Source organism: Miniopterus schreibersii (assembly GCF_964146895.1).
Source record: "Miniopterus schreibersii genome assembly, chromosome: 2".
Lineage (NCBI taxonomy): Eukaryota > Metazoa > Chordata > Mammalia > Chiroptera > Miniopteridae > Miniopterus > Miniopterus schreibersii.
Genome location: NC_138102.1, coordinates 137,970,319 through 137,995,555, shown reverse-complemented (window position 1 = coordinate 137,995,555; position 25,237 = coordinate 137,970,319). Strand labels below are relative to the sequence as shown.

Sequence of the window (25,237 nt, the reverse complement as noted above, 5' to 3'; positions counted from 1 at the left end):
ATCGAGGTTTAACAACCACAGCAGGTAGTTGGTCGTTCCAGGTGCCCTTCCTCACATTTGCTTTCTTGGTTAGGAAGCATTGGGGGGTAGAGGCTTCCCTGCCTACAATGGAATCCCAGATTCCAAAGCAAAGATGGAACAGGGGAGAAAGGTGCAAGTGTATCTTCTGTGGAAAGTGTCCCCAAACCCCAGGAGCACAAGGCGTGGAATTTGGGGCAGAGGCAGACCCTGGAAAAAACAAAATTCAGATCACTGGAGAGAGTGGTGGCTGCTACAGGCGACAGGAGGGAAGGATGCAGGAGGGCACACAGGGCAAATATGTGAGGTGCCCACTAGTCCCAGACACACATCCTCTTAAAACAGAGGTTAGTTCTAAGACAAGGATAGATTACAAAGAAAGAAGGGGAATTAAGGTGAGAAAAAGGCCAAAGCAGAGCAGAAACCTTCACAAGAAGGGGGATGGTATTGAATTAAGAATTTAGAGTTCAGTGAAAGGTTTATTATTAGTGCAGTCAACACCATGGAACAGTACATATAACACAACCAGCAACCTGCAGAGACACTAGTGCAAAGGGTGGGGAAGCCTGAACTGAGCTTCCTGCTCCATCTGAGGGTGACGACAGGAGGGTATGGGCCTTGGTAAGGCTGGCGGGGGCATCGGGGAGTGGAAGAAATGTAGTAACCAGATTAAGTATAGCAGCGTTTTCAAATTCCTGAGCACAGTGTCCTAAAACTGGAACATATGACTGTTCCCTACTCCCTTCAAGCTGTATCCCTCCACTCCAATCCCCAATCCCAGTGGAGCCATGACCCAACTACCCAGACCTACAGCAAGCTGGCCTGGAATAAAACTCCGAAAAGAGAAACAGCTGTTATATGGCAGTCTCTTCGACCCCACTCCCACCTGCATATTAACGTAATCACACCCTCTCTCCCTCCCCTTCTCTTATTCTGCCAGTCATCCTAGGGGTCAATGAATGCCCTGGGTAGCCTGAAATGGAGCTACAGTCCTTAAGTGGCAAGGGTGAGAGAGAGTACAGCCTATACTCAGAGACAAAGACACAGTTTCTGTTCCACTTTGCCTGGTGAAGCTTAGAACCCAGCTATGTATCTCCAAGGAAGTGTGTATATAGGGGGGTCCTTCAAAATGAATACTCTAAACCCAGAGTTTTGATGAGACCCTGGAAGGGCTGGGAGCATATTCTCCAGAGGGCTCAGGCATCAATGTTGGACTGTCACATCCATCACTGGAAAAAAGGAAGGTCCTCATCTCAGAGGGGGTTATGGAGGGCTGGGACAGACATAAGTTCAGCCAAGGACTCCCTTGGCCCTTCCATATAAAAGCCAAAGGTTGTGCTGAAAAGGAAAAATATAAAACAGACCCCACCCCTGTCCCACCCTATCCGGAATCCCCACCATAGGAACAATAAAAGAAAAGTTTTAAGTTTTGTTAATTTTTTCTTTTTCCTTTCTTTAAAAAAAAAAAAAAGTAAATAAATTAAATTGCCAACAATGTGGCTGGGCTGGAAAAATGGGGTAGCCATAACCAGGCCATTCTAAAAAAAAAAAAAGTGGGAGTGAAATATAAACAATAACCAAAGGAAATTATCAAAATAACTAGTTACAATCACAGGGCTGGAGAGGGGGCTAGGGAACTATTATGGCCTGTGCCACAAGAGGCAGTTGCCTACCTGATTTCAGCAAATGCCAGAGAGCTGCTTCCTGCTGAGCATTTTCACCCCAACAGACTAACCCCTTACCTGCTTCCTGTCATCCCTTAATTAAGAGGAAGTGTAGGAAAGAAGAGCTCATTTGGAAATTTTCGGTATCCCAACCTGCGCACCTGCAGAGCAGTGGGAGCCTGCACCTTTAAGGTGGACTAAACAAGGTATTGCTTGGCACAGAGGTCCAGTCTTCCCCAAGGGCCATCAATGATGGCCAATTACTGGCTCATTGTTTCTAGGATTTTTGTTCCACCCTTACCATTTCTTCAGGATGTCTGCTTCCAGAGCTGCCCTCTAAGTGTTTAAGAGTCATCAGGCCTGCCTGCTCAGAGTCCCTGGTTTGAAGGGGATGGTTCAAGATTTCTCACTCTGCCCCGATCCTTCTAGAGAAAATGAGTATCTTTGTGCTTTCTGAAAATATCTGGAACTAGGGACCTAGGCAGGAAAACAGATATAGAGGTGGGGACTTTCCCAACCAGACTGAAAATTTACAGACATCTTAGGGGAAGAAATTAGGCAAAAGAAGGGAATCTGGGTTTCCCACCTGAAAGGCTGAGCAAAGTGTTCCAGGGCCCTTCAGTGCCAGAAGAGCAGGGAGATGTGTGGCTCAAGGATAAGCCACAGTATTAAGGACAGTGGGGAGGACTCAGGGCTCAGCTACTGGAGTGATGAGATTTTTCTGATTTCCATCTCTTCCTGACAGCCCGCCGAGATCTATATCTCTTCCACGCCATGCGCAAATATCATGACAAGCCCCGGCTCCTGCACCATGTCATCACCCATATGCTGGTTCTCACAGGCCATCACAACAACAGCCTGCTTGCCAGGGATCCGTTTGGCCACATAGTTCTCATAGTACCGCCGGTTCATCTGTCTTGTCTCTAGTGTGGCCAGGCCCTGGGGCCAGCTTCGCTCATGGGCATTTTCTATCAGCTCGTTGACAATAGAGGCAGGACAGCCACTCTCCACCAGGGAGCGCTTGATTACAGCCTGGAGTACAGCATCTGGGGTCGAGATCATCCCTCCCCAGCGGGTCACTCTTGCTGGCTGCAGGGAGTTCACCCACCTGTGTGGAGGGAGATGAAGGTGGTCATTCCAACTCACCCTTTTTCTCTGCATTGCTTCTTTCCCTAATAGGAACGCCTACCCACTCTGCACTCAGCTTAATCCTATCCTATCCTCCCTCCCTCCCTCCCTCCCTCCCTCCCTCCCTCCCTCCCTCCCTCCCTCCCTCCCTTCCATTCATTATTGGTTCACAAACTCCTAATCTTTTTAATTGGTCCCATCTGAATCACCACTTTACCAAATTAAACTCTACAAGTGTAGGGTCCCTATTATTTTTCTTAAAAATCCCAATACTGCCTGGCCAGTGTGGCTTCACGGTTGAGTGTCGTCCCATGAACATGGAGATCACGGTTCAATTCCAGGTCAGGGTACGTGCCTGGGGTTGCAGGCTTGATCCCCAGTAGGGGGAGTGCAGGAGGCAACCGACCAATGATTCTCTCTCATCACTGATGTTTCTATCTCTCTCTCCCTCTCCCTTTCTTTCTCTGATTCAATAAAAACATATTTTTAAAAAATCCCAATACTTAGGACACATAGTGCCTAGCATGTACTAAGTGCTCAACAAATGTTTAATACCAGGGATGGGGAAAGTCCGGCCCACAGGCCATATGGCCCTGCCAAGGCAATGGCAGGTGGGACTCACTATTCAACAAATCTAGGAGCTTTTTCATAGCTAATTTTTAAGTTGATACTTTTGTATGGCCTACAAATGATGTTATAAATATCCAAATGGCAAAAAATTTCCCCACCCCTGCTCTATAGTGTGTCCCATGCAGCACTATTTGCACTATATGTATTGATTCACCCTTAATAGTTTAGTCTATGAGATATATCAGACTCCAGTACTGAAAGGGATCTTAGACTTTGCTTGTTTGCTTCATTGCATTTTTGGATCAACTTTCTTGGAATTGCACTCTCTTTTCTTCTCTGGATTGTAAGCTACCTAAAGACAGACAATATATTCTATTTCTTTTTGGCCCTCCTAGTACTCCACAGCTTTTAATACAGGGCTTTGTACATGTGTGTATTCAGCTGAAGGTTCTAGCCTCTTCTCCTCTGCCCCTGTCCTTCATCCCAACATCTGAAAAGTGGTGGCCCCAGCCCAGCCCTCCTAGAGCAGCCCTGCCCCTGCTCTCCTCTTTCCATGGCTCAGTGCCAGGATGTGGAGTAACTCCACGTCCTGAGTAACACTCACTCTAGGATCTCATTGTATTCAATTGTCTCCTCCAGGTTCTGAAGGTTGGGGTTGACACTGCGGATTGCACGCATGTATGCCTTCAGCAGCTGGATGTCTCGCTTCTGTTGGAGGGAAAGAGAACCAGGGATGATGGTTGAGGCAGAGAGCAGATGACAGGCAGAATTTATGTGAGAATGACAGCAATTGAGAAATCGGGGATATGATTGTTTTCATTCACAGCTGTATCCCCAGTGCTTAGCCAGGTGCCTGCATAGAGAAGGCATTTGATAAATGTTAGGTGAATGAATGACATCGAGGGGATGAAGGGAAGGGAGAAAAGCTTGTATCTGATTCTCTACTAAGCCGCAGGCAGAGTATCTACTCAGCCAGGTGCACAAGCACAGGCATAGATCTGCAGCTGACGTGGTGCTTATCACTCACAAGCATGTGGTTATTTGCATATTAGGGGCATGTTTTTTCCCATGTTCTTTGGGCCCTACCTGCTCCGCCAGCTGGTGTTTGTGTTCAGCTGAGGTCTTCTCCAGCTCTGCGATGCGTGTCTGCTGCTGCTGTACCACTGAGCGCAGGTGCTTAATGCAATTGTGGTTTGGCAGCTCATCTTTGGGCATCTCCAGGCTGCCACCCCAGAGCATTCAATGGAACATGTGGGCAAAGGCAGAAACTTGCTGAGAGGGCTTTCTCGTACCCCAAATTTCTAACATCCATTTCTAACTTCATCCTCCCTCTTCTTTCTCTTCACACTCCTCCCCAGTTCCCCCTTACCCCTTTGCTATCTATTTTCTCTGGGCTTCTTTCTTTCTCGAAGACAGTATTTTATCTACCACATGGCTCTCTTTTCCTCTACAGATTCTGTCTGTGCATTCATTCCTGAGAAGCCCTAGATTCACAGCCCTAGCTATCAGCATTTAATCAAAAATTTCACACCCCAAACAAAGAAAGAAAATAGGGCAAGAGGAAATATGAGAAGGCTGGAAATTAGAGCAGTCAATCTGACAAAGAGAAATACTGGACTAAAAGGGAATAAAATAAATTACATCATTAGTGTTATCACGCAGACTGCTGAATTGCTGTCTCCCTTATATTAAAGCAAGAGCAAAAAGATCATAGTTGGAAAAGCAGCATGAAAGTGAGATCTTAGGGCAGGATCTAGGGAGGACAAGAACACTCCTCGCCTACATGCCCCTCAGCCAGTGAGCAAGGGATCTAAAGCCTGGGGTATAGATGGGAAGGCCCTTATCCATGTGGGGCAGAAAAAGGGAAGGACTCTCACCCGCAGCCCTGTTCACAGGTCACAGGCCGTTTTGGGTTGTGCTCACAGTCGCTGAGGTGAGACATGAGGTTGTCAAGCCGAACAACAGCACTACAGCCAAATACAGCGTTGTCGCAGGCAATCTGCAGCTTTGACAACATGTTCCGCATGATCCGAGGTACTGGGCGCAGGTGGGCAACCGTCACTACGCTGCGGTCCACCGGACAGGTCTGCTGCTGAGAGAACCACTGGGTGATGCAGGCATTGCAGAAAGCATGCTCGCAATGAGGTGCCTAGAGAGAGCAGGGCAAAAGGGCACAAGAGAATTAGCAGGAGCTAAGAGCCTGCATATGATAACTGGAAAAGCCAATCAAGCCCTGGAGCAGCTTCTAGGACCAGAGGTCCCTGAGGTCACAGCAGAGTATAGCTGCACTATGGGCAAACAAGGTACTGTAGGGGACAGGCTTCAGATATGTTTCCTGTGCTCAAGATTCCAATAGGATTGTGACATAAGACAAACAAGTAACAATAAGTTATATAACAATAAGATATAAATATTCCAGGACAATAGGAGATGACATGAGGTAGTCAATTATTAATTGCCAACTGAATTACACACACAGTAATTACCAAAGAAATTCAGAGGCAGGTGAGAACTTTCCAAGCTAGGTCAATCAGGGTAGGTATTTATGAAGAGGGCAGAATTAATATGGGGCTTGAAGGATAAGGAGGGAGAGGGGCAGAAAGAGATTTACTGGCCAGAGTTCAATGTAAGAAAGCAAACCAGAACAAAAGCCTGGAACTCCTGGTAAAAGGTTAAGCCTGTGTGAGCCCAAGTTCATGTTTTTTGAGGGCTCCTTTGCCCTGAGTCCCAATGGCCATGCCTACCTTCTAAAATGACTGGTTTTTCACAAAATCATATTCTCTTCAGTTTCATAAAGATCATATTTCAGCCTGCTTCCTTGATAACTCAGGTAACCTCTCATGTTAATCCCTCAAAGTGAGAGGATTCTCTGGCCTCTGTGGAGACACTATCTGGCCTCTAGTATGGGACAAACATAGTAAGATTTAGTAGATGTTTATGAATGAATGAATGAACGAATGAACGAATGAATGAATGAATGAATGAAGTGCCTACTACATCCCAAACACTTTGCTAGGTGGGTACAATAAAAAAAAAGACAGTTTCTGCTTTCAAGATACTCACATACAGCAAAGACTGAAACACAGAGGCTTTCTAAGGAAAGAAGTCATTGTCAATATCACTAATCCAATTATCAGACTTTTATTTCTCACTCAAAGACACTTGATTCTTTCCAAAATCTTAGAAACCCTATCTCCAAAAAAATCTTTTTTTTAAAAAATATATTTTTTATTGATTTCAGAGAGAGGAAAGGAGAGGGAGAGAGATAGAAACATCAATGATGACAGGGTCATTGATCGGCTGCAGCCCACAACCCGGGATGTGCCATGACCAGGAATCGAACCCCGATCTCTTAGATTCTAGGTCGACGCTCAACTGCTGAGCCACGCCTGGCTAGGCCAAAAAAATCTTAATATATGTCTACTTTCCCCCCATCTCCACAGCCACTAATCCAGTTCAAGTGATCATTTCTCACCTATATTACTAAATATGTCTTCTAACTGATCTCCCTACTCCATTCTACATTCAGCAGCCAGAGTGACCATTTAAAAATTACAGACTAGCCTGGCCGGGCGTGACTCAGCGGGTGAGCATGGACCTAGGATCCAGAAGATCAAGGTTTGATTCCTGGTTAGGGCATTCCGGGTTGTGGGCTCAATTTCCAGTAGGGGGCATGCAGGAGGCGGCCGATCAATGACTCTCTCATCATTGATGTTTCTCTCTCTCTCCCTTCCTCTCTCTGAAATCAATAAAGATATATTTAAAAAAAAAAAAAAAGACTAGATCATATCACTCCCCTGTTTAAAACTTTACAATGGCTTCCCATTGTATGTAAAATAAATCCAAACACCTACTCAGGACCTGTAACATTCTGCTTGATCTGGCCCTGTGCCTCCGCCCTCTCATCTCACACTATACTCCCAGCACTGTGTTCAGGCCATTTTGGCTTTCTTTCTGTTCCTTGTCCACACCCAGCACATTCCTGCCTCAGGACCTTTGCTTTTGCTGCTCCTCTTTGCCTGAAATGCTCTCCCTCTAAATCTTAGCATGAATAGTTCCTTATCATTCAGATCTCAGCTTAACTGTCACCTCTTTTGTGACCATCTCAACTAAACCTGCCACTCCTGCAGAAATACACAGAATGTACTATCTTTCATGTAATAAAGGTGGGCAAATATATATCTGACCACATACATACTGGAAGGATACCAAATAAACTAATTGTACAGATGGGGAGATTAGGTGGACTGGAACAAGGATACAAGAGTTCTCACTGAAGACCCCTTTTTTACAATGATTTTTCCTTTTTTATTGATTTTATAGGGAGGGAAAGAGGTGGGGGAGGGAGAGAAACATCAATTTGTTGTTCCACTTATTTATGCATTCATTGGTTGATTTTTATATGTACACTGACTGGGGATCAAACCTACAGCCTGGCATATTAGGACAACACTCTAACCAACTGAGCTACCCAGCCAGGGTCCTGTATACCTTTTTATACTGTTTTGATTTCTAAACCATGTGAATTTATTACCTAGTCAATAAATAAATATGATGTGGGAAATCAGCATCCCTAACAGGGGCCTTCACTCCTGGAAATGTGGCTAGTAATGTGGCTGGCATCACGAGTTCTGCCTAGCCTGCTCCTCAGAAGGTAAACTGTGAAGATTGGGGGGGTGGCTTCTGATAAGACAGTCACCAACCACCACTGACCACTGACCTCTCCACAAGTGTCTCACCTCAAATGACAGTGCCAGAAAACAGACAAGGCCCTGCCATGGTGGAGAGGGAACTGACATACCCCATCACCTCTTGACACCACCAGTATAGCTTGCTCCACACCCAGCCAATCTGCTTCTAATAGCAGTAGGCTGCAAAGGCCTAGAAGACGGGAGAGGTCCAGGGCTAGCTGCCACTGGGATACAGGCTGATTTTCATTCAGCTCAGGCATCTGTGCTCCTTTGGGTGGTTGAAAACTGGAGAGTAAGAATAAACCCAAAGGATCAAGGAGAGTTGGGATGTAGTGAGCTGTATAAGCAGTGAGTGGGGGAAGGACCATGAGACTTCACTGACAAGTGTCTGGATTTGGAAAATGGGATTATCTCTAGCTAGCCAGGAATGGCAGAGGATTAATTGGCATTTATAGAATTCACACAATAAGGACCGTACCAGATGATGTCCCAGGAATACAACTGTTAAGAATTCATCTCACTCCTTATACTTGCCTGTTAATCATGAACTTCTCATACTTGCCCCAGGAAGATACAACTGGTCTGGCAAGGCTGGTAGAGAAATGACCTATTGAAGGTGGCAGCTTTCATATCAAATGCAGAGTACCATGGCTATATCAAAATTGGGTTTTCCAATAAATCCCAGGAAGAAAATAGATCAGTACATAGAGTTCCCCACTTTCTATTTGTTCAACAGTAGGAAGGGCCTGCAGGGATACTGGCTAATTACACAAAACACTACATCATCAAAATGCAGAGAGAACTTATCAGGAGAGTCCAGAAGTTCAATCATGGGTAGGAAGAGAGAACCTAGTCAGAGCCCCAGGAGAGGAAGGGAAGCTCTCAAGCCGCTGTCAAAAGACAAAAACAACTGACCATTTTACAGCAGAAAAATCTCAGTGACCTCAGAAGAAAATCAGAAGCACTGGACTTCTGTGGCATCCACCTCTAGATAGACTCTGAAAGGCCCTATTCCTCCTGTAGTCACCACTGCTCCTCTGCCGCAAACCTCTATTCTGTGTGTGTGTGTGAAGTGGGGAAGGGCAATGGCGAATCAGAACACAGTGACTCCCCCATTGCTCCCTTTACCTATGAACACTTTCTAGTTCCATTGCCATCTACTGCCCCACTACACCTGCCAGCAGACCAACTCACCTGGACTGGCTCCTCCAAGACTCCACTGCAAATAGGACAGATCAGATCTTCATCAACATCCCCCTGGAAGCGGGTTACATCATACCCCATGTCTCATCACTGAAACCCAGGCCCTGGAAGGAACCACAGAGGAAAAAGAGGCCAGTTCAGAAGAAGCCTACAAGCATGTGCCAACTTGAACTCATTGCTGAGACCCATTCATTTGTCCAACAGTTATTTATTGAGAGCCTACTATGTGTCACTCATTTGGGGGGGATTTTCCCCCCATTGATTCTAATGGGAAAGACATTACATAGCAGACATTTAAAATATGAAGTGATGCCCTAGCTGGTTCGGCTCAGTGTTTAGAGCATCAGCCCACGGACTGAAGGGTCCCAGGTTCGATTCTGTCCAAGGGCACATACCTCGGATGCAGGCTCGATCCACAGCCCTAGTCAGGACATGTACAGGAGGCAACCAATCGATGTCTCTCTCTCACATAGATGTTTTCTCTCTCTCTCCCCCCCCCACCACTCTCTCTAAAAAAGCAATGGAAAAATATCAAGTGAGGATTAAAAACAAACAAACATATAAATAAAATATGAAGTGATAAATGCTTTGATAGAGTAAGGAATTATGAGGGCAAAGAGGTATAGATACCTACCCCAGGCTGAAGGGAGAGGGTGATGTTGAGAAGTTTTCTAGGGCTATGTGTCACCAACAGGAGAAGCAAGAGTTAGCTAGGTGATGGGGGGGCAGGATGGGCATGAGGGTTTTAGGCACATAAAATAGCACATTCGAAGGCCCAGAAGTAAGAGGGCATGTGATAGGTTCAAGGAACTCTTAAGTGGTTCAGAAAAAGGCTGACCTGAAGGGTGCAAGGGAAGTAGTGTCTAGATACAAGGCTGGAGGCAAGCAAGTGTCAGGCCCTTATATAGAGTTTGGACTTCATCCTGAAGGCTATGGAAAGCCACTGAAAGACTTAAAAGGAATGACTGGATAAAAGTTGCCTTTTAGAATCACTCTGTCGACACAGGTGAGACTGGAGACAGGAAGGCCATTTAGGCAGGAGAGAGATGGAGAAAATCTGAATTTAGGTGGTGACAGTGGAGATAAAGCAGGATGGAAGTTCAGGAGAGCAAGGACTCAAAGAGCGGCAAGGCTGCCATGCCTCTTTTTGGGTTCCTAAAGGTCAAACCCAAAGAAGAGGTCATGAACGGTGACTGAATCTCCTGTGTAGACAGCCAACTGGTGGGCTAATTGGATCAAAGATGGGCATTGGATACAAGAACAGCCAATCCACAGACCCACCATCAACTGTGATGTCCTGGAAAAGGTAAGTTGAGTGATCAGATTACTATCAGGAATGTAGAATCAAGCTGTCAAATTTTTTATTTTTATTTTATTTATTTATTTATTTATTTAAAATATATCTTTATTGATTTCAGAGAGAGGAAAGGAGAGGGGGAGAGAGAGATAGAAACATCAATGATGAGAGAGTCATTGATCGGCTGCAGCCCGCAACCCGGGCATGTGCCCTGACCGGGAATAGAACCCTGATCGCCTGGATCCTAGGTCGACGCTTAACCGCTGAGCCACGTCCGGCCAGGCAAGCTGTCAAATTTTTTAAAGGGTGGGGGAGGGATGGCTCCAAAGAGGCTTGCTAAGGTCAAATGCCAGCTGAAGTACAGCACTAGCTTGAGTCAGAACTCACTGGATTTTCCCCAGTTCTACTACTCATCAGCTGTGTGACCTTGGGCGGACCATGTAAACTTCCAAAGCCTAAGTAGTTTTTTATAAATAGATAAAATGGATATAAATAATAATAGAAGTGACTCTTACAGAGTTGTCCTTAAAGAGAAAATGCATATAAAACATTTAGCAAAGTGCCTGCTGGCACACAGTAGGCACTCAATCCATGATAATAACCATTATTTATGTATACATCTAATTTCTACTACTTGATTAAAAGTTCCTTAAGAACAAAAACTCTATTCTGCATCCAAGCACCCACAGTTTCTTACAAATCAATAAAATGTTTGGTATATTTAAATGTTACCTTTAACTAGGAGATTCCTAGCAACTAGGGTATAGTGGACATCTACTATTTTACCTACCTAACATCTTATATTCCAGTTTTCCTTTAGGAATCATACCCTGGTTCCCAGTGGACATGTGACCCAACCCAGGACAGTGAGTTGGGGATACCTGGGACACCTACTGAAGCTCTCAAGGGAAGCTCTTTTCCCTGAGATTGCACAGCTGGTACGAAATACAACTCAGAGTGGTTGGTGACCATCTCTACCATTAACGAGGACAGTCTACTTATAGAATGAAGCCAACAATGAAGAAAGTAGACCTGAGAGATCGAATTCAGGAATGACCATTTGAGGTCCTGGATTCAGTCATGTGCAAAGCCACAATCAGCTTTTCAACATCAGTTACATGAACCAATAAATTCTCTATTATGTTTAGGCTGGTTTGAGCTGGGTTTTTGTCTCTTTCAACTGATAAAAATCCTGATTAATACACAAGCTTATGGATACGAAAAATCACAAGGTTCCCTTTGGAACCACTTATCTTTCTTTATCCATTTTATATAGGAACAATGATACCCCCTGACATTGCTACAAGTACAGATATCCAGACTACCATTTCTCTCTGTACTTGTTCCTTCATCATTAGGGCCTTAAAGTTCAGGGCCTTGGGCTTACTAATAATCCCTCTGAATTGTCACTGTCAACCACCTTGGCCTTGCTATTTGAAGTGGAAGCCAGACTACAGTGGTTCAAAGTGAACAAGAGGTGAGACAGAGAGACAGGAACTGAAGATAACTCATCAAAAGCTTGATTTCAAAGGGAGGAAAAGAGGCCAGGCTGGCTTGGCTCAGCGGTTGAGCATCGACCTATGAAACAGGAGATCACGGTTTGATTCCCGGTCAGGGCACATGCCTGGGTTTCGGGCTCAATTTCCAGTGGGGGGTTGTGCAGGAGAGAGCCAATCAAAGACTCTCTCCTCATTGATGTTTCTATCTCTATCTCTCCCTCTCCCTTCCTCTCTGAAATCAATAAAAACATATTTTTTTTTAAAAAAAGGGGAGGGAAAGAGAGAACTAGCTAGAGGAAGACAGGTTGAGGAAGTGGGTTGTGTAGGTTGTACTGGGTGCTTTTCTTTTTTAAAAAATTATTATTTTTTAAATATATCTTTATTGATTTCAGAGAGAGGAAAGGAGAGGGAGAGAGACAGAAACATCAATGATGAGAGAGTCACTGATCGAGCCCGCAACCTGGGCATGTGCCCTGACCGGGAATCGAACCCTGATCGCCTGGATTCCAGGTCGACGCTCAACCGCTGAGCCACGCCCGGCCGGGCTAAAAAATTATTTTTTTAATCCACATCCAAGGGTATGTTTTTATTGATTTTAGAAAGGGAGGGAGAAAGAGAGAAACAATGATCAGAACCTGCAACCTAGGCATGTGCCCCAATCAGAATCCAACCTGCAACCTTTTGGTATACAGGATGCTGCTCCAACCAACTGAGCCACCTGGCCAGGGTGAGGGGTGTTTTTTTTATGATAAGAAAGGCTTGAGAATGTTTATGTACTAGGAAGAAAGCACTAGTGAAGAAAGAAAGATAAAGACAGGAGAGAATCTGGTCACAGATAGTGGTAGGTAGGGAGGTGATCTGCTATTATGTTAAGTAGGAAGCGGGACACCTCTAAAGCAGGAAGGAAGAATGGTGCAAAAAGAGGCACAGATAGGTTTTTAAAAATCATACCAGACCTAGCCAGTGTCGCTCAGTTAGCTGAGCATCATCCCATATACCAAGAGGTCCCCAGTTAGACTCCCAATCAAGGCATATGCCTGGGTTTTGGGCTTGATCCCCAGTAGGGGCATGCAGGAGGCAGCCAATGGATGTTTCTCTCTCGTTGATGTTTCTCTCTCTCTCTCTCACTCCTTTCCTCTCTCTCTAAAATCAATAAAAACATTAAAAAAAATCATACCAGTAAACTTTTAAAAATCAGATAATCACTCATTTAAATGAACAATAAAGGTATAGTTAAGTGATTATGGTAATATGAGTCCATTTGATGGAATAATATATTATTTTAAATGATGTTTCTGGGGAATATGCAATAACATGATATAATAATAGGTGAAAAAAAGTAGGACACAAAATTGAATACAGATTTGTTTAAAAACATATCATATATTTATAAATAGTCCATACATAAAGAGACCAAAAGAAAATATCAAATGTTAATAGTTTATTTGGGTATAGAACTAAGAATAATGTCTTTTATTTCTTTTAAATTTATTGATTTTTTTAGAAAGAGAGAGAAACAATGATCTGTTGTTCCACTTATTTATTGGTTGCTTCTTGTATGTGCCCTGACTGGGGATCAAATCCACAACCTTAGAGTATCAGGATGATGCTAACTGAGCTACCCCTGGTCAGGGCGTCTTCTGTTTTTATATTTTTTTAAAAATTGATTTTAGAGAGGAAGAGAGAGAATCATTGATGTGAGAGAGAAACCTTGATTGCCTTCCACATGCACCCCAACCAGGGATCAAACCTGTAACCTGGGCACGTGCCCTAAGAATTGAACCAGCGACACTTTGGTGCACGGGACAACGCTCAACCAGCTGAGCCACACCAGCCAGGATGGGCCTCTTCTATTTTTTTTTTTTTTTAATATATCTTTATTGATTTCAGAGAGAGAAAAGAAGAGGGAGAGAGAGATAGAAACATCAATGATGAGAGAGTCGTCATTGATTGGCCGCCTCCTGTACGCCCCCAACTGGGGATTGGCCCGCAACCTGGGCATGTGCCTGACTGGGAATCGAACCATGATCTCCTGGATCCTAGGTCAATGCTCAACCGCTGAGCCACACCAAGCCGGGCGGCCTCTTCTATTTTTAATTACCAAATATTTTAATGAGTATATATTTTTTAAAAATCATAATTCAACTTTAATCTTCCACAAATATGGAAAAAATAATTTTCTTAAATTTAGAAATTACTTGAGGAAAAAAATACAGGAATGCTTTTACTTTTGAAGTACAGGAATAAAAGATGGCAAAATTTAATCATACCCAGAAGTTTTCCCATTGACCTGGTTAAGACAGTCTTATTTTTTGCCTTTAGAGTTAGAAAGAACCCTAAGAGACCATACAATTTAACATCCCAGCCAGCTGGGCGTGGCTCAGTGGTTGAGCATCGACCTAGGATCCAGATCGGGATTCGATTCCCGGTCAGGGCACATGCCCAGGTTGCGAGCTGCAGCCGATCAATGACTCTCTCATCATTGATGTTTCTATCTCTCTCTCTCCCTCTCCCTTCCTCTCTCTGAAATCAATAATGATATATTTAACAAACAAACAACATCCCAGGGTAGGAATCCTCTCGACAGTACCCAATAGTCCCCAACAGTCAGTCACCTGGTGCTTTCACACTCCTGAGGAAGGTCAAGATAGGGTGCAGGAAGAGCACAGACGATAAGTATCTAGCCCAAACTCACTCCTCTCACTGCATACTAGAATGCCTGTGTCCTTCTAAAACAGGGTACCCAAAGTCCCACAAATAGGCTGACCAAGATGGACAAAATAGGACTATTACCACCTTTCCTCTCTACTTCAATTAATGCACCCTAAGACTGATTAATGCTGTTCTAGATGATAGCTACGGCCATTCTCGTAGTCCAGACACAGGGCTGGGAAGAAGAAGAAGGGGCAAGAGAAAAATTCAAAGCCCAGCCGGCATGGTTCAGGGTTAAGCATTGACCTATGATCCAGGAGATCGAGGCTCGATTCCTGGTCAGGGCATAGGCCTGGGTTGTGGGCTCCATCCCCAGTGGGGGACGTGCAGGAGGGAGCAGATCAATAATCTCTCATCATTGATGTTTCTATCTCTCTCTCTCTCTTCCTCTCTCTGAAGTCAATAAAGATACATTTTTTTACAAAAAGAGAGAAAAAGTCAAGAAGAGGGGCTGAGAGAGCTTCTACATGAAAGCAAAAGCACCCCCAAATATCAATAATCATCTATTGAACTGCTGACTTTACAATACTTACCTCAATTAAATAAATTGTAATTTGGTTTCTCTACAATAGCTATAAAATCACAGGGGGGGGGAAATCATTGCTGTCTTTAAAATGTACCAGGGCCCTAGCCAGTCTGGCTCCGTGGTTAGAGCATCAGCTGAACCACTGGAGGATTCTGATTCGATTACTGCCAAGGGCACGTACCTCAGTTGCAGGCCTGATCCCAGACCTTGGTCAGGGTGCATGCAGGAGGCAACCAATCGATGTGTCTCTCTCACATCAACGTTTTTCTCTCTCCCCTCCTCTCTCTCTAAAAAGCAACAGAAAAAATATCTTCAGGTGAGGATTAAAAATAATAAATCAAAAAAAATAAAATGTACCAGGTATGAAAAGATTGCCAAGGCATACTGTTAAGAGAAAAAAACTAAGGTATAGAATGGTATCTGTAAAGTATGCCACCATGAGTGCAAAAAACTATGTATGTGTATATACTTATATATGCATGGAGGGTAGATAGGAAATTACCTATAATGTCTGCTGCTGAGAGGTAACTAAGGAACAGAGATAGAAGGAAAATTTTAATTTCCTTAATTATCTCTCTGTACCTTTTAAAAAGATTTCCAGTGTGTGGGAATTCACTATTCAAATAAAGAAATAAATATGTAATTATCCTAAATTGTGAAAGTATTAAGATTAAAACAAAAACATACCCAAATATTAACTTAATGTGTCATATACATGTCATATATCATATATAACATACACATATAACATGTCATACACTGTAGCAAGGTTAGGAAGCAATGTACTCTTGCAAGAAAAAGCTGGTCAAATTGAATCACAACAAAAAAATAGGAAATGTCCTCAAAAAGTATATACCCTTTCTTTTACCTAGCACTCCCACTTCTAGGAACTTGGCCTAAAGAAATAATTACATAAGGGTATAAAAACAATATACCAGGTTATTTACCTAAGCGTTGCTTATAATAGAATAAAAAAAAAGACACAAATATCCAGAATGATATATCATGCAGCATTAATAAGACTTAGCTATATTTGTTTCTTATTACTACTTAAATATATTTATTATTTATATAATAAGTAAGCATTTATGTATGTTGCATATGCTACAGTGCCATTTTCGTTAAAAAGTATGCTTACAGCCCCAGCCGGTTTGGCTCAGTGGTTAGAATGTCAGCCTGAGGACTGAAGGGCCCCGGATTCGATTCCAGCCAAGGGCACTACCTCAGTTGCAGGCTCAATCCCCGGCCCTGGTCAGGGCATGTGCAGAAGGCAACCAATCGATATGTCTCTCTCACATCAATGTTTCTCTCTCTCTCCCCCCTTCCACTCTCTGTGAAAAGCAATGGAAAAAAATATCGTCTGGTGAAGATTAAAAAAAAAAAAAGAGCCCAGCCGGGCGTGGCTGAAGTTGAGCATCGACCTAGGATCCAGGAGATCACTGTTCAATTCCTGGTCAGGGCACATGCCTGGGTTGCGGGCTCTATCCCCAGTCAGGGGTGTGCAGGAGGCAGCCGATCAGTGACAACTCTCTCATCACTGATGTTTCTATCTCTCCCTTTCCCTCTCCTTTCCTCTCTCTAAAATCAATAAAGATATATTAAAAAAAGAGAGAAAAAAAGAAAAACAAAAAAGTATGCTTATAGGAAGACTGGAAGAGATTAACCAAAGAACCTATATGCATATATGCATAGCCCATGGACACAGATAATAATGTGGTGAAGGCCTGGGGGTGGGGCTGGGTGAAGGGGGGGAAAATGGGGGACATCTGTAATAGTGTCAACAATAAAACAAAGTATGTTTATATTTATGTGTGTACATATTTATATTGGAGAGCATTTAGAAGGATATATATTAGAGAAGCTGTCTTTTAATGTAGACTTCTAAAAAAAAAAAAATATATATATATATATATATATATATATATATATATATATATTTATTGATTTCAGAGAGAGGAAGGGAGAGGGAAAGAGATAGAAACATCAATGATGAGAGAGTCATTGATCGGCTGCCTTCTGGACCCCCCCCACCGGGGATTGACCCCCGCAACCCGGGCATGTGCCCTGAACAGGAATCAAACCTTGATCTTCTGGATTCTAAGTCAGTGCTCAACAGCTGAGCCACGCCTGGCTGGGCAAGAGTTAATTTTTTTTAAAAAAATCAGTTATCCTTAGAGAAGAGAAAGAATTAAAATAACATTATCCTTTTTTCCCTTGTTGCTATGTAGAAAACTGGCCTAGAATTTGTACTGTGTTTCACTGAACTTTTCATTTTAAACCAATACTAACAGCCTGGCCAGCATGGCTCAGTGGTTGAGCATCGACCTATGATCCAGGAGATCGAGGTTCATTCTCTGTCATGGCACATGCCTGGGTTTCAGGCTCGATCCCCAGTAGGGGGCGTGCAGGATGCAGCCAATCAACGACTCATCATTGATGGTTCTCTCTCTCTTTGTCTTCCTCTCTCTAAAATCAATAAAGACATTTTTAAAAAATCAATACTAACAATATTGTCTTAAGGGAGGATATAAATTCTGAAAACTTATCTTAATGGAGCCTCAGGAGATCCCACATTCCCAAAATAAACAGAGAACTTGCCTTAGTTGGTGCAGAGATGGCCAGAGGATGTGGGAAGCCACCAGCCAGGGTTAGGAGCTGCAAGGTTCTTACCTTAAAGTCAGGGTTTACAAAACCACAGAGAAGCTGGGCAGCTGGGCATTGTTCTTTCTAAATGGAACACACTCCCCTGCCTCCCACCTTTTATCTGCTTAGACTCTCCGGTTTTATCTACCCTCCTATAAATGCATTCTTTCAGTGGTGCAGCCTCAATAATTAAGGGGAAATTTAATTTCCAATATGATTAGGTTATTCTCTATTTGCTATCTATGGGAAACAAATGTTGACATGGATCTATACCAGGTCCTTGCCCTGCCCCTAGGCAGATAGTCAAGCTGATAGCCTAGATGCCCTGACTATTCTTTCTACTCTCTGGGACTCTCAACACAGCTGTGGGCCCATCAAGGGGCAAGATATCATTCTAAGGGGGATGCCTCAAAAGAACTCAACTGCTCACTGCCCTGGGGGCAGAAGCCTTACTAAAACTGAAACCACAGAGACCTCAAGAGTCATAGCCAGTGACCACAGCCACTGGAAGCAGTCTCCTGGATATTCTCCTTGATTTGTGGAACAAGAAAAGGTTTCATTCAAGTTGGGGAGCTGAACTAAAGTAGCGCTGAGGTGTCCCTTCAGGCTTGTAGGAGTTCTGCCAGCCTTCCTGATTTGAACATCCTGAAACCAATCTGAAAACTGCATTCCCCACCTGCTATTCTGCAGGCCAGAACCAAACCGGGTTAATTGTGTTATTTTCCTTCCTCACTGTTACACGGGTCTATATATTCCTGGTCGGATTATTATAAAAATACAAGAGACCCCTTCCTATACCCTTTTAACTTATTGCTGTAGTTGTTTTCTCTGGTCTACCCCTAGAGAGAGCTAGGAATTCAAGAAAGTTTGTTCCTAAAGAAACTTGAGTCTGGCCAGTGTTGCTCAGTGGTTGAGCACTGACCCATGCACCAGGAGGTCACCAGTTTAATTCCCAGTCAGGGCACATGCCCAGCTTGCAGGGGGAGTGCAGGAGGTAGCCAATCATTGGGGTTTCTCTCTCTCCCTCTCCCTTCCTCTCTCTCTAAAATCAATAAAAACACTTTTTAAAAAAAAAAAGACAGAAACTTGAACATTTATCCCTCATTATTCAGCAGGTGTGCCAACCATGCATCCATACCCTCACTCAAGAAAAACATCAATGTTTTAGGGTAACCTGGCATGCTGGCACCAATTCTTGGCAAAAGCATAAGGGTAAACGCCAGGTATATGTGCTGTAGGCTCCTTTCTACTAATTCTCCTCTCTGCCTTGAATACAACAGATGTGTAGAGAGTTGAGGAGCCTCCAGCCCCAATTGCTACAAACCACCAGAAATACAAGGAAAAGGCCCCTTACGAAAACAGGTAACTCCTAGGAACTTCAACCTTGTGAAGAAATTAGTTAGTGAAGGGTTTCACAGTATCCCTAAAACATTTCATCATTCTCTCCCTCTCTCACAATGAAAGAATAGGTCTAGGAAAAAAGAAAACTGAGTCAGGAATCCAGAAACCCGAGTTCTAGTTCTAGCTCTATTACTGTCCTTGAGCAAGTTACTTCACCTTTCTGGGCCTCAGTTCCCTTACTCCATATGAAATGAAGAGTCCTGGACTACATAAGTTTCTGTTTGTTTGTTTGTTTAGTTTATCTTTTTTTATTATGGTAAAATATACATAATGTAAAATTTACCATTTTAATAATTTTTAAGCATAGAGTTTTATGGCTTTAAATACAGTCACTTTGTGTAACCATCACCACCACCCATCTCCAGAACATTTTCATCTTCCCCAACTGAAACTCTGTACCCATTAAACACTCACATCTCATTCCCCTTTTTCCCCAGCCCCTGGTAACCACCACTCTATTTTCTGTCTCTATGAATTTGGCTACTCTAGGAATCTCATATAAGAGGAGCAATACAATATTTGTCCTCTTGTGACTGGCTTATTTCATGTTTGTTTGTATGTTTGTTTGTTTTAATTTTTATAAGGGTTTTTTTTGATCCAAACTGATGACATATGCAGGGGAGCAAGATCTCAAATACTCCCAAGGACTACATAAGTTCTAAGGTGCTCTACAAGTCCCATGATTCTAAGATTCAACATATAAAACAAAAATAGGTAAATTAGGGGGTAATTATGTTATAAACTGACTGACTTTGCTCTCTTTGGGCAACTCTCCGACTTTTTAAAAAAAATATATCTTCATTGATTTCAGAGAGAGGAAGGAAGAGGGAGAGAGACATCAATGATGAGAGAGTCATTGATGGGCTGCCTCCTGCATGCCCCCGATTGGGGATCGAGCCTGCAACCCGGCATGTGCCCTGACCAGGAATTGAACCTTGATCTCCTGGATCCTAGGGCAATTCTCAACCACTGAGCCACGCCAGGTCAGGCTATTGGTTGATTCTTATATGTGACCTGACCAGGGATTGAACCTCAACCTTGGCATATCAGGACAATGCTCTAACCAACTGAGCTACTGAGCCAGGGCCTTAATGGATTTACTACAAAAGAATCCAGAGGGTATACAATTCTTCAAGAATTCATCTAACACCTAAAATGAGGCCTACCAGGCCTCAAAGGCCAGCAAGGACCTCTCACTTGGTTACCAGCACCAAGTACTATTTGTGTGATTACCTCAATCTCATCTTCATCCATCTACACAGCTCCCTTGACAGGAGAGACAAGTAAAAGAAACAGAAAACACAATCCTTGTCCTCAAACTAAAGTGTAAGCTTGAGCCCAATAAGTGAGTATACAGCATATAAAACACCTAAAAAGGTAAAATTTACTAAGCAAATTACTAGCAAGTAAAAGTTAATAGCTGCATGCTCTCCCTGGAGCACTCCCCCACCTTTCCCCCTTTTCTTTCCCCCAGGAGCGTTACCCTTTGCTTTTCTTTCTCCTAAGCTCCAAGGACCCTTCTTTTGCCTTTGTAACTTGTTTCCTGAGCCCACCCAGCCCAGCTGGCTGACTTCTTTCTACCTCTGTGACTTTCTTTTTTTTGTGTATGTGTGACTTTCTAAAGAAACTTTTTGTTTCTGTTTGGGGGAAAAAAAGTTAATAGCTAATGTGAGAACATAAATATGCAAAGAACAGATTTATGTGGGCCAATCATGAAAAGGTTTATGCAAAAGGAGTTTTAAGAAGCAGGTTTTCAAGAGCAGAAGCAACCCAGGCTGGCAGAGAAGAGGGTTGAAGCCTGGAATGGGATTCTAAATCAAGGTTCTTTACCTTCCAAGTGTTGGGGGGCAGGTTCCCTGTTCACAAGGCTCCAACCCCCTGACGCCTCCACTCAATGCCACTCAGGAGACGCTCCCAGTAGCCCATCTTGTTGGCTATTCTCCAACTGAGTCTTCTTTCCCAGTGATAAGCTCCATCACCAAGGGGATGGATGTGATGTCACAATCAGGAGTACTCTATTAATAGGAACAGGGAAGAAAAAGGTGAGTCAGGGGAACTACCTTCACTTGGCAGTAAGACTGGACAAACTTGGATCTGGCAGCTGGGTGCGGAGGATGAGACAACCCCATTAAGGTTTCTGTGCTAGATATACAGAACTCTACTCAAGGAGCAAGTTCATTAGCTAAGAAATCACATGCATGGTCCAGAAGATTCAAACATACCTGAGAGAGGGGTGAGAAAGGGACAAGAAGGCAGAAAAGGGAGAAGTTTGAAGTAGACAGAGATTCTTTTATTCTGTGCACACAACTACCAGTAATGTCAATGATTCTAAATTTGTGGCTATAGAATGCCTACATCCATGATACCTTACATGCACAGTACGATGCTTTCATGTTTCCAAAGTGCTTTCACATAAATTATGTCATGTAAAAAGAATTCTGGTCCTATCCTCCAATTGGAAAACACTATTTCAGCCCAGCCGCCGTAGCTCAGCAGTTGAGCATCGACCTATGATCTGGGAGACTGTGGCTCGATTTTCGGTCAGGGCACATGCCTGGGTTTCGGGCTCAATCCCCAGCAGGGGGTGAGCGGGAGGCAGCTGATCAACGACCCTCTTTCATCAGTGACATTTCTATCTCTCTCTCCCTCTCCCTTCCTCTCTCTGAAATCAATAAAGATGTATTTTAAAAAGGAAAGGAAAGAGAAAGAGAAAGGGAAGGAACTATTTCATAAGATGAAGATACTCAAGAATGTTGGTACAGGTGCGATTCAACTTTCCAAGTGAGAACATATTCCTGAGGGGATAGGGCTTTTAAAATAAAATAAAGAGGCAGTGAATTGGGAAATTATTCCAGGGTGGGCAACTGGGAAGACTAGAGGTAGCAGTATAATTAGGCTGACCAGACACTTGTTACTAAAAGGATGGAACCAAGTAGAGGGAGACAAGGTTTCAGATGAACAGGGCTGAGAAAGCTATTCAACATTATGCAGGAGAGTAGCAAACATTCAAACTCCTTCCCTAACCATCACATGTCTATCAATAGATTAAGGGGGGCTGTGTTATAAAGAAATATGATTTTTTTTTTAATCCTCACCTGAGGATATTTTTTCCATTGCTTTTCAGAGAGAGTGGGAGATAGAGAAAGAAACATCCACATTGACTGGTTGCCTCCAACATGCCCCAGGGGGATTGAGCCTGCAACCGAGGTACATGCCCTTGGCTAGAAGTGAACCTGGGCCCCTTCAGTCTGAGGGCCAACACTCTAATCACTGAGCCAAGCCGTCTAGAGCAGGTATAGGATGCTTTCTATACATAAAACAAGGACCGTTTCATCTCCTGAGTCTGGTACACATACTCATTAGTTTACTATGTTCATCGGCCACACCTTTAGTGTGCTATTTTTAAACTAATCAGAGATAAAGGTGCAATATCAGACCACACTCTCTTCCCTGTGGTTGGGGGATGGGGGTAAGTTGATATGTTTCTCCCCATCCATAATACAGAGAGGAGTATAATGCTCCTTCCATCTTGACAATACCTTATTTCCCAGCAGCCTGGCATATGCCTCTGTACCTCAAGAAATGTTTCCAGGAACCAGTGCTGTTGGCTCTGCTCAGTCTTCTTCTAATTACAAGTTCCCGACTGAGAAAGCAAATAGTTGCCCATGCTGGGAAAATCAATCCTACTTCCATGCTGCCTTGGCCAGAACAAAAGAGGATTTTTCAACTGAGAGGAGGGCCAGGAGTCCGGAGACTTGGGTTCTGGTCCCAGCTTTGCCAATTGTATGACTTTTAGCAAGCCATGTAACACTTCTGTCAAGTAAGGAAAATTATTATCTGCCTCATCTACCTTCCATGTTGTGCTGAAAAGTCAAATGACATAATATATGTGAAAGCATACTGAACACTGCTATTTTCAGGTAAGGTATTTGTAGTAACAGAATGCAAAATAAATGTAGAGCACTGAGGACCAGTGAGGAAATGCTTAAAAAAAGCTTGTTTCTTCTTTTCAATTACTGGGAACCAGGCCCAGCCACAAAGTCGGCTGGACACACAGCGTAGTAACATTATTGCATCACTCAGATTCCCCACCACTAGTCTACTGGATTCCTATTTGGGAGAAAACTATCAGCCGGGAAGCTGAACACTATCCACTTCGTGCCCTGTTGTCAGATTCTAAAACCACCTGTATAGAAAGAAATTACACTATCACTATCACAACCCAGTCTCCAAGAACAGGGGTTCAGTGGTCTCGTTAACAGCCACATTTGCTATTAGGAGGAAGAAAGTCAGTTTCTGAATGGGGACCATGTCTGTCAGTCCTTCAGGCGAAACACCCTCACCCCTCTTCGCTTTCTGCTCCTTCTTCGGCGCCCCATCCACACTCCTCAATTTCCCCCGTGTCCTACGTCGGGAAAGGCTTTCCGGTGTGTGAAGCCTGCAAAGAGGGCTTGGCCGCAAACCCAGGGCAAGGATGTAAGGAATGTGAGATTCCTTCACGGAGGGGGGAGGGGGAGGGGGTAAGGAATGGAGAAGGAAGACAAGGCTGCCAAAGACAAGGCACGGGAGAGGAGCCAAGCTATGGCGCTTCGAGGGCGGGGGTTCAGGTTCCGCCGCCCCTGCCCTGGCTGGCCCCCAGAATGTTCTCTTCTCCTCCAGCCCGTCAATCACTGCCCATTTAAACACCACGTTGTTCCCTCAGGTCCCCTCCTCCCTGTCCTCCAGCCCACCCGGGCCCCCTCCCGCACTTAAGGCTCTAATAGACCTCAACAATCCACCCTCCTGCGCCCCTTTCTCACCTCCCGACTCCTCCCTGTTGTTACTCCCTCCCTCCATTTTTCATCTTTACTCCCATCCCTCATCCTGACCTCCAATATCTCGAACCCCGGTTCCAATACCCCTGGGACATCGCCCCCTCCCTTCCCAAACCCTCTTTTAGGTGGGAGCCCGCGCAGGCGCAGTACGCACCGCCCTGGAAGCGGTCTGACTCTCCGTACCCCAGCCCGGCTGGAGCTGAGGCCGCAGCGGCCACGGGACAGCCCCGGTGCCGTGTCCCAGCCTTCCCTGGGAGGGGAAAGGGAAGGGAAGGAGAGGGAGGAAGGTTCCGACCACTAGCTGCTGTAAGGGACAGTCCTTTGCCCCGCCCACCGCTGCTACGCAACCCGGCGGAAGCTCGTCACCAAACCCCGCCTCTTTGGTTTAACTCAAATGGAGACTAGAAGCTTACCAGTGGCCAAGGAAGAGGGTGGAAGACTAGCCAAGCCTCCGCTCTAGACCGGAAGTCTTTATAGTCCCTACGAGGACTGCAAAGCCATTTGGAGGGAGAACACTATGTACTTCCCAGGGGGCCATCAGGGGCGTATTCCGAGGCTTCGCCCTGAAGGGCGAGACTTCGCTTTGGAGGGGCGCACGGAGCTGTCTGGGCTGCAGTGTAATCTATCTGTCGGGCCCCTCTCTGGTTTCCAGAGCGGCGATCAGCATCCCGGAGCCTCCGACTCTATGACTCATCGTCACGGGAGTGAATACTGTGTCAACAGGGCAACCGCGGGCTGGGGAGCGGGGGAGTGTCTGACCGCAAAGCTTTGATGTAGGGTGTCCAACGGGTTGCCAGTCTCGCCTAGCCTCACTCCTGCCGTATTTACGTCGTCTTTCTGAACACCTGTAGAATTCTCTGAAACACCTAAGATGAGAGAAGGGAGATTAAATGTCCCTCGTCCTGGATTGTGGTTTGATTTCCTTAGGATACAACTGCGTGGTTGGGAGGTGGGCGGGAGAGGATCTGAGTTGAGGGAATTAAAGGTGGAGCCTAAAAAGTGCTCTAGAAGAAGGTAAGGGATTAATTAAACTAGCGAAGGCATTAGAATTACACGAACTCTTAGGGTGAT

The 25,237-nt window shown here is 44.3% G+C and overlaps 1 protein-coding gene across 2 annotated transcripts; it reads right to left on the bottom strand.

Annotated features, from left to right (window-relative positions):
* Positions 1-465: 465 nt before the first annotated feature.
* RNF41 (ring finger protein 41) lies at positions 466-24,516 on the bottom strand. 2 transcript variants are annotated; one of them, XM_081130423.1, is made up of 7 exons: positions 24,321-24,516; positions 21,183-21,367; positions 9,266-9,378; positions 5,258-5,529; positions 4,467-4,602; positions 3,985-4,088; positions 466-2,790 (listed from the first exon to the last, which is right to left on the bottom strand). In XM_081130423.1, the coding sequence occupies exons 3-7, from the start codon at positions 9,353-9,355 to the stop codon at positions 2,439-2,441; spliced, it is 954 nt and encodes a 317-aa protein (XP_080986549.1). In that variant the 5' UTR covers positions 9,356-9,378; positions 21,183-21,367; positions 24,321-24,516; the 3' UTR covers positions 466-2,438. The 2 variants fall into 2 exon arrangements, with proteins under 2 accessions (XP_080986549.1, XP_080986550.1); XM_081130424.1 differs by lacking the exon at positions 24,321-24,516 and adding an exon at positions 23,696-23,786.
* Between the last annotated feature and the right edge of the window lie 721 nt (positions 24,517-25,237).

Excerpts from the sequence above, each read along its gene's own strand:
- RNF41 (XM_081130423.1), bottom strand. The coding sequence starts at position 9,355 with ATGGGGTATGATGTAACCCGCTTCCAGGGGGATGTTGATGAAGATCTG. Across the intron at positions 4,603-5,257 it reads ACCTGTGAACAGGGCTGCGG|CCTGGAGATGCCCAAAGATG; the intron begins GTGAGAGTCCTT and ends CTGGGGTGGCAG. Across the intron at positions 4,089-4,466 it reads AACACCAGCTGGCGGAGCAG|AAGCGAGACATCCAGCTGCT; the intron begins GTAGGGCCCAAA and ends TCCCTCCAACAG.